The sequence below is a fragment of the Parasteatoda tepidariorum genome, chromosome 4, assembly GCF_043381705.1.
Source record: "Parasteatoda tepidariorum isolate YZ-2023 chromosome 4, CAS_Ptep_4.0, whole genome shotgun sequence".
Lineage (NCBI taxonomy): Eukaryota > Metazoa > Arthropoda > Arachnida > Araneae > Theridiidae > Parasteatoda > Parasteatoda tepidariorum.
The window spans coordinates 32,663,406-32,678,163 of record NC_092207.1 but is presented as its reverse complement, the minus strand read 5'-3'; the positions used below and the strand labels follow the sequence as shown (position 1 = coordinate 32,678,163).

At 29.3% G+C, this 14,758-nt stretch overlaps 1 protein-coding gene across 3 annotated transcripts in view; it reads right to left on the bottom strand.

Annotated features, from left to right (window-relative positions):
- Positions 1 to 1,818: 1,818 nt before the first annotated feature.
- Positions 1,819 to 14,758, bottom strand: part of LOC107442884 (Ataxin 1) — a 44,274-nt gene continuing 31,334 nt past the window's right edge. For all 3 annotated transcript variants that reach the window (XM_016056560.3, XM_071179622.1, XM_016056569.3), the window contains exons 2-4: positions 9,103 to 9,723; positions 7,357 to 8,343; positions 1,819 to 4,511 (exon numbers count right to left, since the gene is read on the bottom strand). In XM_016056560.3, coding sequence (XP_015912046.1) covers positions 4,080 to 4,511; positions 7,357 to 8,343; positions 9,103 to 9,603 — 1,920 coding nt within the window. In that variant the 5' untranslated portion in view covers positions 9,604 to 9,723 and the 3' untranslated portion in view covers positions 1,819 to 4,079. The remainder of the gene's footprint in view (positions 4,512 to 7,356; positions 8,344 to 9,102; positions 9,724 to 14,758) is intronic.

The following is a 14,758-nucleotide window of genomic DNA, read 5'->3' as shown; positions in this document are numbered from 1 at the left end:
GTTAAAATTTTGTAGCTTTTGAGAGGTGGAAAAAAGTATGCTAAAAACTGAGTGAAGATAAAAAATGAATAACGTTGCACAATTCATCTTAAATCAGGGCTATGGTTTCAAAACTTTTAAATCAGAAGATATTAAATTGTATGATATATGAAATTATTTATATCATAAAATAGTGCATATGAATTCATTTATAATTATACAAAGGCTACATCCAGGGCCGGATTAACCTATAGGCACTTGCCTAGGGCCTACGAAATTCAGGGGCCAATGAAAAACTTGGGAGAAAAAAAATTTGTAGACAAAAATAATTTTTTTTCTGTTAGTAAACATTTAACGTACCTTGCAAATTTATTTATAAATAATTTCAAAAGATTAACTTTTGACAATGTTAATTTCCTTCACTTAGTTATCATGAGAATTATGAAGCTATTTGTAGCATAAATATTTCTTGTAATTAATCTTACTATCAATTTCACTGTTTTGTTGTTGTATTGTTGACGTGAAGTGCTTACATAGTTATCGATCGAACTAATCATAATGGTATTGTCGATATCAACTGCAATATCGGCAGTACGTCGGTATTGCAGATAAAGTTCGATAAAAAAAAATTGTAAATTAAAATCCATATTAATAAAAATGTAAAAAAAAATATGCAAGAAAATTTTAGCATATATTTTGAAAAGAGGGGAGGAGTGGGNAAATTTTAGTAAATGGGGGCCCAAAAACGGCTATGCCTAGGGCCTACGAAAGGTATAATCCGGCTCTGGCTACATCAGTTACAGCTTGGAATCAGGAAGAGTGCCTTCATTAAAAATAGACAAATCTTTTTAGTTCAGCATTATCTTTTTATTTATAATTTTCTTAAACAAAGAGAATTTATGTAACGTTATTAATTGGCAAATTCCTATATTAGTTTAAGAAAATTATCCTCTGACTGCAATACAAGATTTTCTTAATATTTATCAAATTTTATTCATAAAAATGTTTTGTAATATTAGGAGCTTAAATCATCTTAATTACTAAAATTTTTTTCTTCTAACATTGAAAATTGGTTTTTTAATGTAGATATTTGTTTACTGAAAGTAATTAGGTAATTTTTGATTTCGATATGATTAAATTTAAAACACATAATTTGCAAGAAAAAGAGTAAAATAAATTCTCAGCTTTCAAGTAAATGACTAAATTCAAAATTGATAAATTCAAAGTAAATTAAATTGATACCTTTATATCAAAATATTAGTATTGACACGGAAACAAATGGTATTATGAAAATTTGAGGAAATTAATAGTAAATTAAACAAAATTCTGATTGAGAATCATAATTGGTATAAAAATTAAATACTATTCTATTTAACATCAGATTTTCAGAAATCTTGAAATTATATTTTTTCGATTCTTCATCAAGAAAAGATTGGTAAACTGAAAGAAAGAAGTGACAGAGTTAAAAAAAGTAAAGCATTCTTGCAACAGCCTGAGTGGGACAGGGAAGGGGATCATGAGGGTTAAGGCTCCTCAATTTCGCGACTAACGGCATGTTTGGGACAGTGTGATCAGCATTGTACACAGGCCATCTATATTTTACAAAAACAAGCTGGTACCCATCTTTTTGAAGATGGGAGAGTTTCAAGCCGCCACTGGGGATCGAACCCCCGTTCTTCAAAATAAATGTCATAATGAAAAAAATCATAAAACAAATGTCAAGTCAATGGAAAAACTTCATTTGCTTTATAAGTAAAGAAAAAGTTAACATGTCCAATGTGTGTCTCATTCTCAACACACATTGGACAAATGATTTAAAAAAAAAATGCTAAGTTGCCAACAAATAGAGGGGAAAAAAAAACAATTACTAGAAAAACTGCATAAGGTGCCGGGAATGATGGCTTAAGATGCAAATCAGGACAGATTTCTTTGATTTGCTTTTTTGGTTACTGCACTTATGTCACTTGTTTTTTTCAGATTTTCTTTTTTCATATCTGTTTAGATTCATCATTTACACCTGTTGTGTCTGGTGGAAGAGAGCTTTGTTTTGAGTACTCTTTACAATTATAAAATTTATGTATGCAGTTATAAAATTTATACATTTCAAACCAATCAACTTAAGGTTTGCAGTGTAGATGGCCAGATTTATCTGGATGTAGGTAGTGAAATCCTATTTAATTAATGAACTTAGTTTACCTTTCACAAAAATTGTTTGCTAATTTATTTTACAGAGATTAGTAGACAAAGGCTTTATTGAAGATATTAACTAGACATTAATGAAAGCTATATTTTTTCAGTAATTAATCAGAACCTTAATTTTCATCTTTGGTTAACATAGGATGGCTTTATTTTTATAGATGGATAACAAAAAACTTAAGTTGATAAATAAGTTGTGTTAATAAAAATATTAGACTTTAAACTAATTTAGAAAATTTTTTGACATTAAATTCTATTTCATTTTCTCTTGCACTATAAATAATTAAAACAGTTACTTTAATAAAGTGGTTTATGGGAAAATTTGTAATATTCTAGTTTAAAAACATGAATTCAAAAAGCTAAAATTTTGAGCTTTTTGATTTAATTCTATGAATACAGAAGTGTTTTTGTATTGATAAAAGTAGGATACAATTATTTCTATTAATAAATTAAAACAAAAGACATGGTACATAAAAATACTAAAAAAAATATAGAACATTTGCTTGTGAATTTTTTTCAGAAATTTTCATACTTTAATGCAGAACTAATCCCATTGTCAATAGTAATAAATTTTACTTATTTGAACTTCCAGTTGAAATTTCAAAATTTAAAACAAAATATTGCAGGAAATCCGAAGAATAATAGTAATAACTAAGCAATTTAATTGGACATGCGTTGCAGGAAACTTTTTTAGCATTTAATGCTTCATCAAAAGAAAGAAAAAAAATGTAAGCTTTTTTACTAGTAATACTAGGAAAATAACCTTTTTACATATATTCACAGAATGTACAGCACAATATTAGAAACTGTAAAAATATAAAGCAAAGCCATTTATAATACAGAATGTCCCAAAAATAACTGACCAACTTCAGAAACGAAGATAAAAAAAAATGAAAAACGATATAAATACAGTATTTGTGGCACTCTGATGAAAGAGGGTGGGGGGCAGCAAATTGACAGTTAAACAAATTTTCATTATTGAAAAACACATGAATAATAATTAATTGAAAAAATTAGTTTCAGAATTTAAAAAAACATTTTGAGACTTTATAAAACATATTTTACATTTAACAACAGCCTTTTTAAAGACTTGGCAGAAAGAAAAAAAATCTTTTATTCTTAAAGCTCACTTTTTTTTCTTTAACTAGGTTTAGATTTAAGAACAATATAGTTTTGCCTAACACACACACACACACACACATATATATATATAAATATTTTATATCATTAACAAAAAAGTCTTAAATACACTTTTAAAGTAGTAGTTAAGAAATTTTTTCCGACAATTAGCCTACTTTTAAAGAATAATTTTCAAGATTCAGATAGGCTGAATTATTTAAAAATATCTATTTTTTAAAATCTGTTAATATTTATATTTATAGTGAGTTAGCTAAAAACACCTACTTTTAATAATCCTGAAACAGTTTTAATTTATAAAACCAGGAATAGAAGTAAGAATAAAAAAAAATAATAAAAAAAAATCAGAAAATACAAAAATTAATTTATAACTGATTATCATTTTCTACAGTAGAAATTCAGAACAGTGAGAATTCAGTAGTTTGAATTATTTTGAACATTAAAAACTGCTTTGCAATTTCCATTCATAAGTTGGAATTAAATGCAGAAATTTGAATGCGGCTCTATAAATATCGAATAAATGTCAATTTTATAATATGAAACAGAAAGAAAAAAATCTAAAACTTAATAATCACTAACTAGGGCTTTTGGGGGAAAAAAACCTGCTTATCTTGTATTAAATAAGAAAATAAAATATTTTTCTTTCATAAATTTCTACAATTAGTAGTTAAATTTCCAACAGATGGCAATACCATCTATACAAGGAAGAATGTCAGTCATTTATGGGTCACACTGTAAATACGCATAAAAAAAATTTACATTTTATATTAAGAACTGGAACCTTCTTCATTCTGGGAAAGATTGTCAGGGGCTGACCATCGTCTTTTTCGTTTTCTAGATATTGTAGATTGATCTGCTTTAAAAGATGTTTTTTCTGCAATCAACTTTAACTTTTTTTCCATTAAAGAAGAATTTGTGATAAGTGGTAAGTTTTCAGATTCAATTTTTAAGTCTTCTGTAGGTTTTTCAAGTTTATTTTGATTTTTATCTAACGTATTTAGATTTGTTTCACAGGAGTTCACGTTTTTCTGTTCACAGTTTTCGAAATCACTTTTATCTGTAAGTGAAATACACGTGTCTCCAATTTTTAATTTGTGACATGAAAGCCCATAACGTTGTGCCGATCGTTCTGGAGAGCATGAAGACCAGCCTCGTTTGTATACAAAAAAAGGATGCTCTAATGGTGCTTCCACGGTGATCTAAAAAAAAATAATAATAAATGAAACTTCCAGTTTGAAAAATAGTAATATAGGTCAATTTAACACAGAAATAATTAGGGTAAAGCTGGAATTTGTTTTAAATTAACACGGTGAGTAGCCAGATTTTTCAACAAAAAATAAGCACCTTTTAAGCTCATCAAAAAATATTTTTTAAACAATTTCCAAAAACAAAAAAATCAAAATCATGATCTGTGCAGTAATAAAAACTATTTTTTTCTATCGTTTAAAGTTCTTAATTTATAAACATAAAATCAATAAAATTCAAAAACTTTACATAATCACGATAAAATAACTAGTTTCTGATAAATAATGCAATGAAAATCATGCACTTTTAGTAATTTAGAGCAACAATCGATACAACAAAGAAAAAATCTATATTTAAAAGATAGAAAATTAAACACTTTTTACAAACCCAAGAATGGAAGCACTTTTAAAAAACATAAATTAAAAATTAGCACCTTTAAGCATTTTTTAAAAATGCTACACATCCTGATTAACTTAAGCTGTTACCCTGTTTCAAAACTTCTAATTCATCCCAATTTCCACCTACTGCAATATCACTCCATATCAGTCTCTTTTGAATTCATTACGTTATCAAGCTATTTTCCCTTATGGACATCCTATTTTTATCCATGCTATTATCTTTATCTGAGCACATGCCTCTTACTTGCCTAGTAAATGATTTAAATAACTTATTTTCAAAACGGCAATCTCTTTTTCATTAGGGCTTCAAGAACTCGTTCATAAAGCTATTTAAAAAAAAAAAAGAAGAAAAAAAAAGAAGAAGAAGACTTTAGTTGGAATTTACGAAAGGATTTTAAATTCTTCAATAAATAGGAAGAAGAAAAAAAAAACATTTGAATTTGAGGTGATGAAAAAGATTTCAAGAAATCAAGGGTTCACGAAGAAATATATTTGTCTAAATGTTGTTTAGACTATTACCTATATAGCAAAAATGTTGAGAATGCATATTTTTTTGTGATATCAAAAAAGTTTGTGTTATCAAAGTTCCTGATAAATTTTTTAACTGTACTAGGATATTTACTTTTTCCAAAAACATTTGATTTACACTATGAGAACAGTAAAAATTTTTACTACCTTCTAATGATTTATTTATTCTGATAGTTAAACTTAAATAATCATTTGAAAGTCAAGATAAATTAGTTGGAGCATTTTAAGATGACATAAGTTGATATTAAAAGTTTTTTTTTTGTTGCTAAAAAAGTGGATTTTATCTAGCTAAATGCACGTGTCAAGTTTACTAATTTCTAAGCATGAGTCAAGTTTACTCTAAATTCTAAGACTAAGTCCTACACGCTGGTTGCTTGCAAAGCAAGTCATTTGCCCACTAAAAAGTTCATTATTAGTATTTTTTTTAAAATCTAAACTATTGGCAAAACAAATTAGTAATTATGTAAACAGGGAAATACTTAAAGATCTTCTTTGAAAAATATAATTAATAATAATTTTTAATGTAGAATCAATAAAAAATTTAATTAAAATTTACAGCATAACTAAGTGCTCATCAAAATTGCAGAAGTCATATCAGCATTATGTAGTTACTTAAAATAAAATACAAATATTCATTTATCTTGTTTCGAAAGACTTCTAAAAATTACTAAAAGATAAGGAATTGCTGATAAAAGAAGTGGTTCTCAAGACTGATGAGCTAGCCTTTGATCATGATCATATATCATCAATGGACATGGCCTTTCTTCACTACATGCATAAATCAATTATAATGATAAATTATAAAGAATGTAAATTAACAACACATTAACAGAAAATGGGATTGTTTTTCAAACAGGTTAATAATATTTTAAACCTAGCTATAGTAAGTTTACGTACTGCATTCTACCACAGTGGACCATAACACTGACACGACATATTCCCTGAGAAAGGTAAAGCAACAATCACACTCGGAACAAAATTTCAGATTTACACAATCTCCTTTCTTCCCTTTTTGAAAAGATAATTTCTCAGCCCCTCTTTTCTCAGGAGTTAAGGAAGAAGGCAAAACTATCACACTTGTGCCCCTTGATGGCACGCAACAAGCACAAAATAATTTACTTCTCAAATCCATTCACCAAAACCTTCATTAAAGAGGAATTCCAGAACATAAGGGTGAATAAAGCTCTCTCCACTATAGAAGAAGACAACTGGTAGAGGAGGCTAGTTTTTTGTGTGGCAAGTACATAAATGTGATGAGTTGTAAAGGCCTAGACAAAATTACAAATAATAAGAATCTTTTAACCGATAGTAAGAAACCACGTTGTTTCAGATTTAACGCAGTTTAATAACTAAACAGTAAATACAATTAATTACACAAGGAGATTCGTTTGAAATCAAAGCAGTGGCTTAGATTAATTAATATATATATCAACACAGGACTCCAGAAAAATAATTAACCATAATTTAACTGGCTCGTTAATCGAAAGAGGTTCACCATCAACTGCTTTTTCATCTTCAATATAACACCTCTTAATAACATGCAATTTCTACAAGTGTTAGGTTATGTTTTGCTCATCTCTAGCCAGCACCTTCCATATTGATTATGAAGCTGTCACGAAATTTCAGTATGGAAAAATTCACAGCTATTTAAAATGCCAGAAGTTGTTGTGATCTAATTTTTCAAATTTCAAGGTGTCACCACACTATTTTGTTTGCACTATATGCAGGCAAATTAATTTTAGTTAACTAAGTAAAACAACCATCAGCTTGATTTACAGCTATCAAGGATACCAATGGTTGAAGACTATAAATTAACTGATTGGATCAGCAGTTCATCGACAACAAATAAGTAGAATATGAAAAAAAGGAATACCTGAATACTGTCTTGACCAACTTGAAAACCTAATTTAGCAGAACCAGATGATGGCATTTTTTCAATGCTAACGACTGTGCTCGAATCAATTTTCAAGGTGGGACTTAAAATACCACATTCGATAAAATCCTCCGTTGTCATATTTTCCACAGTTTTTAATTGATTATTGGCTAGTTGGATGATGGCACCTTTCATAAAAGATTGGGGATATTTTAGGGCTGTCGATGTAGGCGATATTGGTGGTGCAGGGGATGGAGATCCGGATGACAGGGAAGAACGGTGGTTAATAAACATATTATTAGGGCTCACACCACTGGATGCCGCTCTATTGGAAGTTTCTGTCAAAGAAGAAGCAGAGCTTGAGAAAGAACGGTATCCAGAGGAAGGAATAGATCTGGTTTGTTTGGGAGAAGCTTCTCGATAAGTTCTGATAGGTGGGGCAGAGAGAGGTGCATCAGCAACCAATGACTGAGGTGGGTCAACAATGTTAATGCTAGGTGGTCTCAATATCCTGTGCTTCAAGCTACCTTCCTTACCAGTAGGCAACTTATAGCCAATGTGAGACGGAGAAGTGCTCGGTTGATTGGATAAATGATCTTTCAGAAGAGAGAAGTCTGTGGCCTGAACAGAGTTCATGACATTATCAGTAACTGGACTGCAACTAGAAGATCCAAGCATAGAGTCAGTAGATGCTATTGATTTTCTCTGAACAATATCATCGGATGGCAAGACAGGAGAAAGTTGGATTTGTATGTGCGCTGGATCTCGCTCCAGAGGTGAATGGACAACTACACCTTCTGGAGACCTGCTGATTAGAATGCTCCTGCCTTGCTGAAAGAACCTTCCTTGATTTAGGGATGATGATAATGTCAGATTGGTGGGACTTGAAGGAAGCTGTGAGCGCTGCAGATAGCTATGCGAATTAGGAAGTTGGCCATGAGCAGAGCCAATTGTTTGAACACTAACAAGAGAAGGATAGTTATCAACCTAGAAAAATAGCAATAATATTAGAGTCTAAATAATTTATTAATATTAGTAAATTCAATAAAATAGCATAAGTACAAATAAAGGAAAAATACCAGAATTGAAATCGTAATATTATTCATAATCAATTGCTCTATTTAATAACACCTGTTAGGGGAGAGAAAAAAATTAATGGCCGATACTCGTCGACTAAATATAACAAATGCGTGATTAAAAAATGGCCTGCCAGTTGCCACTTTTTCTTGTTAAGAATGCACCACAAGTGCATTTTATTGCTTTTCAAATAAATATGGAATCAATAATATATAATAATACTACTTTGAAAATTGTCATTTTATGCTTGTTTTTAATTTTTTTTTATTTATTTTAAAAATGAATCTCGTAAAGTTTACCTTACTTTGAAAAATGCTTTCTATTATTAATATCAACAGTTTTTATGCTTGAAGTTTTAATTATTTGAAAAAGTGGCCACAAGTTATTACAAAATGACCACTGTCACAAATGCTACAATTGGTCACTAGCTGAATTTTCTAATTTTGCCCCATAACTGTGGTAACTATTTAATGGCAGATAGGTGGGATTTTACTTTTTAAAGAAGCATGTAGTTTGCAAGTACTATTTACAATTTCAGTAATGTTTATAAGTCTGAAAACCTTGCTCAATTAATAGGTATATCATCATAATTAATAGAGATCTCTTTCTGTAATCTCTTAAAAATTCAAACAGAAAGACATTTTAAATTCATAGATTTTTTAGTTTTACCTGAAGATAGGAACGTTGAGAATTAGGATGACAAACAGGTGGATTAGTAACAGGAGTTTGTGATGCAGTAGTTGAAAATGGCAAAGGAGAATATGTTCCTTGAATAAAATTGGAATACGGAGTTGTATGAGTTGCTTGACTATAATACAAAGTTGTACTGGTTCCAGTAATCGGAACTGAAATAGGCTGAACTTGGCGTGTGCGTTCTACGTGAAATGGAGTGGCAAACATTCTCACATTATTAGCATCTGAAGTACGAGTTAAGACTGTGGAAGGAGAGAACATGTTACTAGAATTGGCAATCAACATAGGTGAAGAGTTTCTTCCCAAATTGTGCACATTTGTAGCAGAAGCTGAAGTTTTAACATTTTGACTTTGGGAAGGGTTATGTCTGTTTAAAGCTCCTTTAGAAACTGCAGAAGCAACTTCAGAAAGCCAATTGAGATTTTCAGCACGAGGGTTTGAACTCCCTGTCATTGTGAGATTTTCAGCACCATTCATCAGCAAACCTTTCTTTCATCATAGGTGACAACAGTGTTTGCCGCATTGAAAATACATCATAACGAGTTTTATATCTCCAGACATAGCTTTCTCACAAACCAATATTACTATCGATGCAACCTGTAAGAAAAATGATAATTATTTTTATTGCATTCAAACAAATTAGAATAAAAAAAATTTCCACCAACACCAAAAGAAGTTACAGCAGTATGTGTTACTTTTAGAGTGTGCAACATAACTGCCCACTCAAAAAGAAAAATATCCAGAAGATTTTTAAATGTAATACAAATTTTATAAAAACAAATTTTCCCATAAACAATAAATGAGAGAAATTTAGAGATTTTGTATAATTAATAAAGGAAAAAAACAAACATTATACTAATGAGGCCAGATGGCTCCACTACTAGTGCTTCAGTGTCACTAGTCTGGGGTGCACTTATCCAAAGGATCACCATAACAAAGCATCTTGAGCCAAGCGGTTGTTTGGCTGCTAAGTCAAGTAAGATAGTAGCTCAACTAAACATTTAACAACTCATTTGAGCACCAACTTCTTCAAAATTATAGATTGAAACTAATGCATTATGTTGCAGGCCAGGATAGCCAGGTTGGTAGGGCACTGAGCCCATGTCCAAGAGGTGGTGGGTTCGATCCCAACCGGCCGAAGACTCCCCGTGTAGTAAATGGTGACTGATGCGCGCTAAATCTAAGTCCTCCATGTTCCCATAACAAATCATACCACTGGAGGTATTGATCCAGGAGTTTCCTTATCCTCTGGATTGGTTCAAAATTACAAGGCTATGGAGTTGAACAATAGCAGTCGTAAACCCAAAATTGGGTCGGCTGTTCAACGACTGTTATAATATAATAATAATGCATTATGTTGCAATCAAAAAATTTTCCTGTTAAAACTTATTTTCCTAATTATTAGATTAAATGCAACATACAATTTTTAAATTCGAAATGGTGTACAAGATTCAAACTTCAAAACTTAAAATGACTAAATTATTTTTAGACTCTTGCAGTAAACATTAGTAAAGCATTCACTAATAACTCAACTTAGATATTAAATTAAAATGTTCAAAATAAAATTAGAACTTAAAAAAATACTATAATTTAACTTCACACAAAATACGTACAAAAAATATAACTATTTTCAAATATACAATGATATCTAAAGTATGCAGATAAGCAAGATATCTTTTATCCAAATACTTAACACATTTAAATTTCATATAATAAGATCCAAACCAAATCTTATTTATATGTTTCATAACTTAAAAGCATTATGTAGCATTTTTCTCTGTGATAAACACTAGCATTTTTCTCTGTGATTAGATTAAATTTGTTTAACACCAAGTTTTATTTTCAAGTCAATCATTTCAAACACTTTATCAAATTAAATTTGGCTGGCTCAACTTAAAAAAATTCAATTTTTTTAAAATTTATATTTCCAGCTTAATTTAAACTTTAGTTCAGAATAAATCATACACATGAAAACGAAAATAAGACTTGACTGTATAAAACATCAATAAAAAAAAATTAAATAAAAAAACATTTTAACACCTTCTTATCAACTTTATCTAATTTAAATTAAGAACTCAAAGATACTCTACTAAAACCATCTCCATTCTTGTTCTTAGCCAGCTCTATCCACAATTTTAAAATTAAAATGGTTATAGTGCTAAAGCCCAGTGCATTGCAATGTCTGGCATTTGAACTTGTATTTGTTTTAAGTCAGATAAGCAGGTGACGAATTTTTCATTTCTTAATGTATTAAGCTTTTTCTAACTTTTCAATACCCATATCTGACTAGCTTAATCTGATTGAGATCCATATTCTTTCATTTTCTTCCTAGATTTCCAAAACCAAGGTCCTGTTTTCTCCAATTTTTCTTTCTGAATCACCACAATTATCTTCCCTAAGCTTCCAGCTCCATCGATTAATTTTCTGGCAAGTTTCACCAATTCTACCTAGTACATTAGATTTTCATTCTTTGTGCAGGTGACAAAACTTTTCTTTAATTCTCATTGTAATTTTTCCAATATGGCTGATATCTTTTGCACTTATGCATGTTTTCTTTGATTTGATGATCAAAATTACATTCAGCTCTTTGTGTTTTCATTTGAATCTTTACCCCCAAAAGCTTTAACTTCCTCAAAATCGTTTCTGATTTAGTTTCAATCATGTATCAATAAATTCATCATCAATAATACTTGGTGACTTTTTTAGTTTAACTCTTTGCATAAAACTAATTCCATCAAAATATTTTTCTATTTTCCTTTTCGCATTGATTCAATTCTTACTCCATCCATTCTTACAAAAGTTCTTCTAAAATATTTTACTTCTAATAAAAATATTTTACTTCCTTAGCATTGACTGGTGTTTTTATTCTTTAACTTATTTGCTAATGATATGTTACTAAATGATATGTTAACCACTTGGGCTTCAATTTTATCTCTAATACTATTCGATATCTTCTTACTTGAAAATATTTTTCTCTGTGACAAATGCCTTAATGTGACTCCCTCTTGATACCGACAATCTCCAAAAAACTTTCATTGCATTTATTTGTATCAATCTCCTTCGTTTCATCCATAACAGATGATTCAGTACTAACATGATTTTTACTCTATAATATAGGATTACTAGATTTTACTTCAGAAATTATTTCAGTTCTAACACATATATGGCTAATTTTTTTCATTTTCTACCAAGACTATTTCACAAATTTTCGACAAAGAAATAGCACTTTGGCAGTGCTATTTCTTCTTCCACAAAACTGATCCGGCTGACTCAGCAACCATCCTTTTCTCCATTTCTCATTGCAATTTTTCTTGGATGACTTGACATCCATTTTTCTCTACAACTTACAGTATTTTTCAAAGCAATTTGTGTTTTGGTACTACACTATCTATTTCTATGTTTAGTACACAGGGACTAACTTCCAACATCATATCTTTTTCTATTCCTACTATTTGGTTCTGTTTATTTTGATCCTCTATAAAAATTATTTTTAATTGAGTCTCTATAAAAATATTCCTCAAGTTCTATTTCATGTTTCATTTCTTTTTATTTTCTCTGCCTCGAAACTTGGAGAGCTCCAATTTGACAATTTTTTAAAATTATTTTTCTCCCAGTCATAACCACTTTTTTAAAAATTTCCTTTAGTAAATATTTAATGCCAGTTTTTCCATTTCATAATAAATGTTTACAGGGATCTGTCTAGGACTGAGAGGTACCTATTTTGTGAAAATTTAGACATAATCTGAGAAAAATTAAAAATTATATTAAAAAATCAACACAAAAATAGGATAAAAATATGGATTTATCGTTACTTAAGGGATACATAAATAAAATTTTAGGAAAAAGTATTTTGTTAAACTACCGTTTGTCCTAAAGGAAATTTGTGAAGGTACCGCTAAACGGTAGTAAATTCGGCCTGGACAGACCCCTGGTTTATTAATATAAATAATCTGCTATGCCATCAACTTTTTTCTCAGTAGCATTGATTACTTCTTTTACATTAAAAAAGAAAAAAAAAACTATAGCATGTCATGCATGTACATGTTTACATACATATGGAGACAGAGTCCTTAAGTTTAAAATTCTAGGGGAAGTTTCCCTACTGACGCCAGAATCCTGTTTTCAAGTCTATTATTGGATATTTTAGACTGACCTACATACTTTTTTAGCCACATCAATAGTCCCAAGAAAATAGCATGAGAAACATTCAACCGAGATAGTACTATATTTGTGTTTCTTGATGATAAACAAATTAATAAATCAAAATTTAAAACTAAACAAGATCCCAAAATGTTTTGAAATATTCAGATTTAGTTCCACACTTCCAGTATCGCTGTTAATTTAGTTCACATAAATTTTTATCTAATAATTTTGCTCAGTTGAAATAACTTTATTCACAGACTTATTTTTTCAATAAAATCTTATTCAATTTTTGAAGACTATGAAAACTTAAATATTTTCATCACAAATTTTTTTAACAACAGTAACAAAAATGTAATTCCAAATATATATTTGCGATTTTACATAAAATTTTACAGTGTATATGTTGATTATAGAGTTATAAAATATATTACAATTAAAAAGGTATTATATTAATTTAAGTTATTATATTAATATAAGCTCATGTTTACATGCAAAATATCTCTCTAATTTAAACAATGTAACACCATTTTTAGTATGATGAAAATTTTGCAATTCTCTTGTTACCCTAAACTTCGAATACAGTTAGCCTGAAGTTTAAAATTTGGGGGGAAAAATACACCACCTGCAAGAAAGTGTATGATCTTTTCATAAGTGTTTGATCTTTAAATAATTATCTTTTTATGTTATGTTTATAAGATGCAAAAAAAAAAAAGAAAAGAAAAGAATATGTTTAACTAAAAGATTGAAGGGAGAAAAAAAACAGTAGTCTATAAAAAAATTTGGTAGAATTAGCAGCTATGAAGCAATATTTTATTATGATGACCCATAAATTAAAATTGACAGCATTATTTAACAACTACACAATTAGTTTTATAAAATAATGTTTGAGTTGTTCTTAGCCAAGAAAAAGTCATAGAAAAACCAATTAATTGGATATGAAGAATTAGATTAATCTAGAAACAAGTAATATTTTTTGTTCATTTAAAAAAAATAGAGAAGAGATAGAGAACAAACTAAGTTTGTGGAATGTATATACAATTACAGTTATAAACCCGAAAATCTTTCTAATTAAAAAGGAATCAAATTTTAACTTTTCCATTCTACAGGGGTGATTGTGAGCTCAAGTCAAAATTCCGGAAAATTTCTTGAGTTAAAAAAAAAAAGAGTTTAAATTGAAAAATTAGAAAAAAATTAAACAATGTATGTTTCCTTTTTCTCACTATTTCTTAGTTTTCTTAAAATATTTTTAAAATTTTACACATACCTATAATGACCCGGAGAAGTAATTAAAATTCACAAATATGCCGTTCTTTCTTGAGTTAATGATTATAACAACTATTTACTGATAAAAAAATGAATATTAATCATGAATATAAGCTTATAAAGTATATCTCTGACTCTCCCTTACAAACAAATAAAATAAACTGTGTTTTTAAGTTCCACCTTTGAAAATTTGATTTCCGGAAACTTCTGTGATCAATGATTTTTT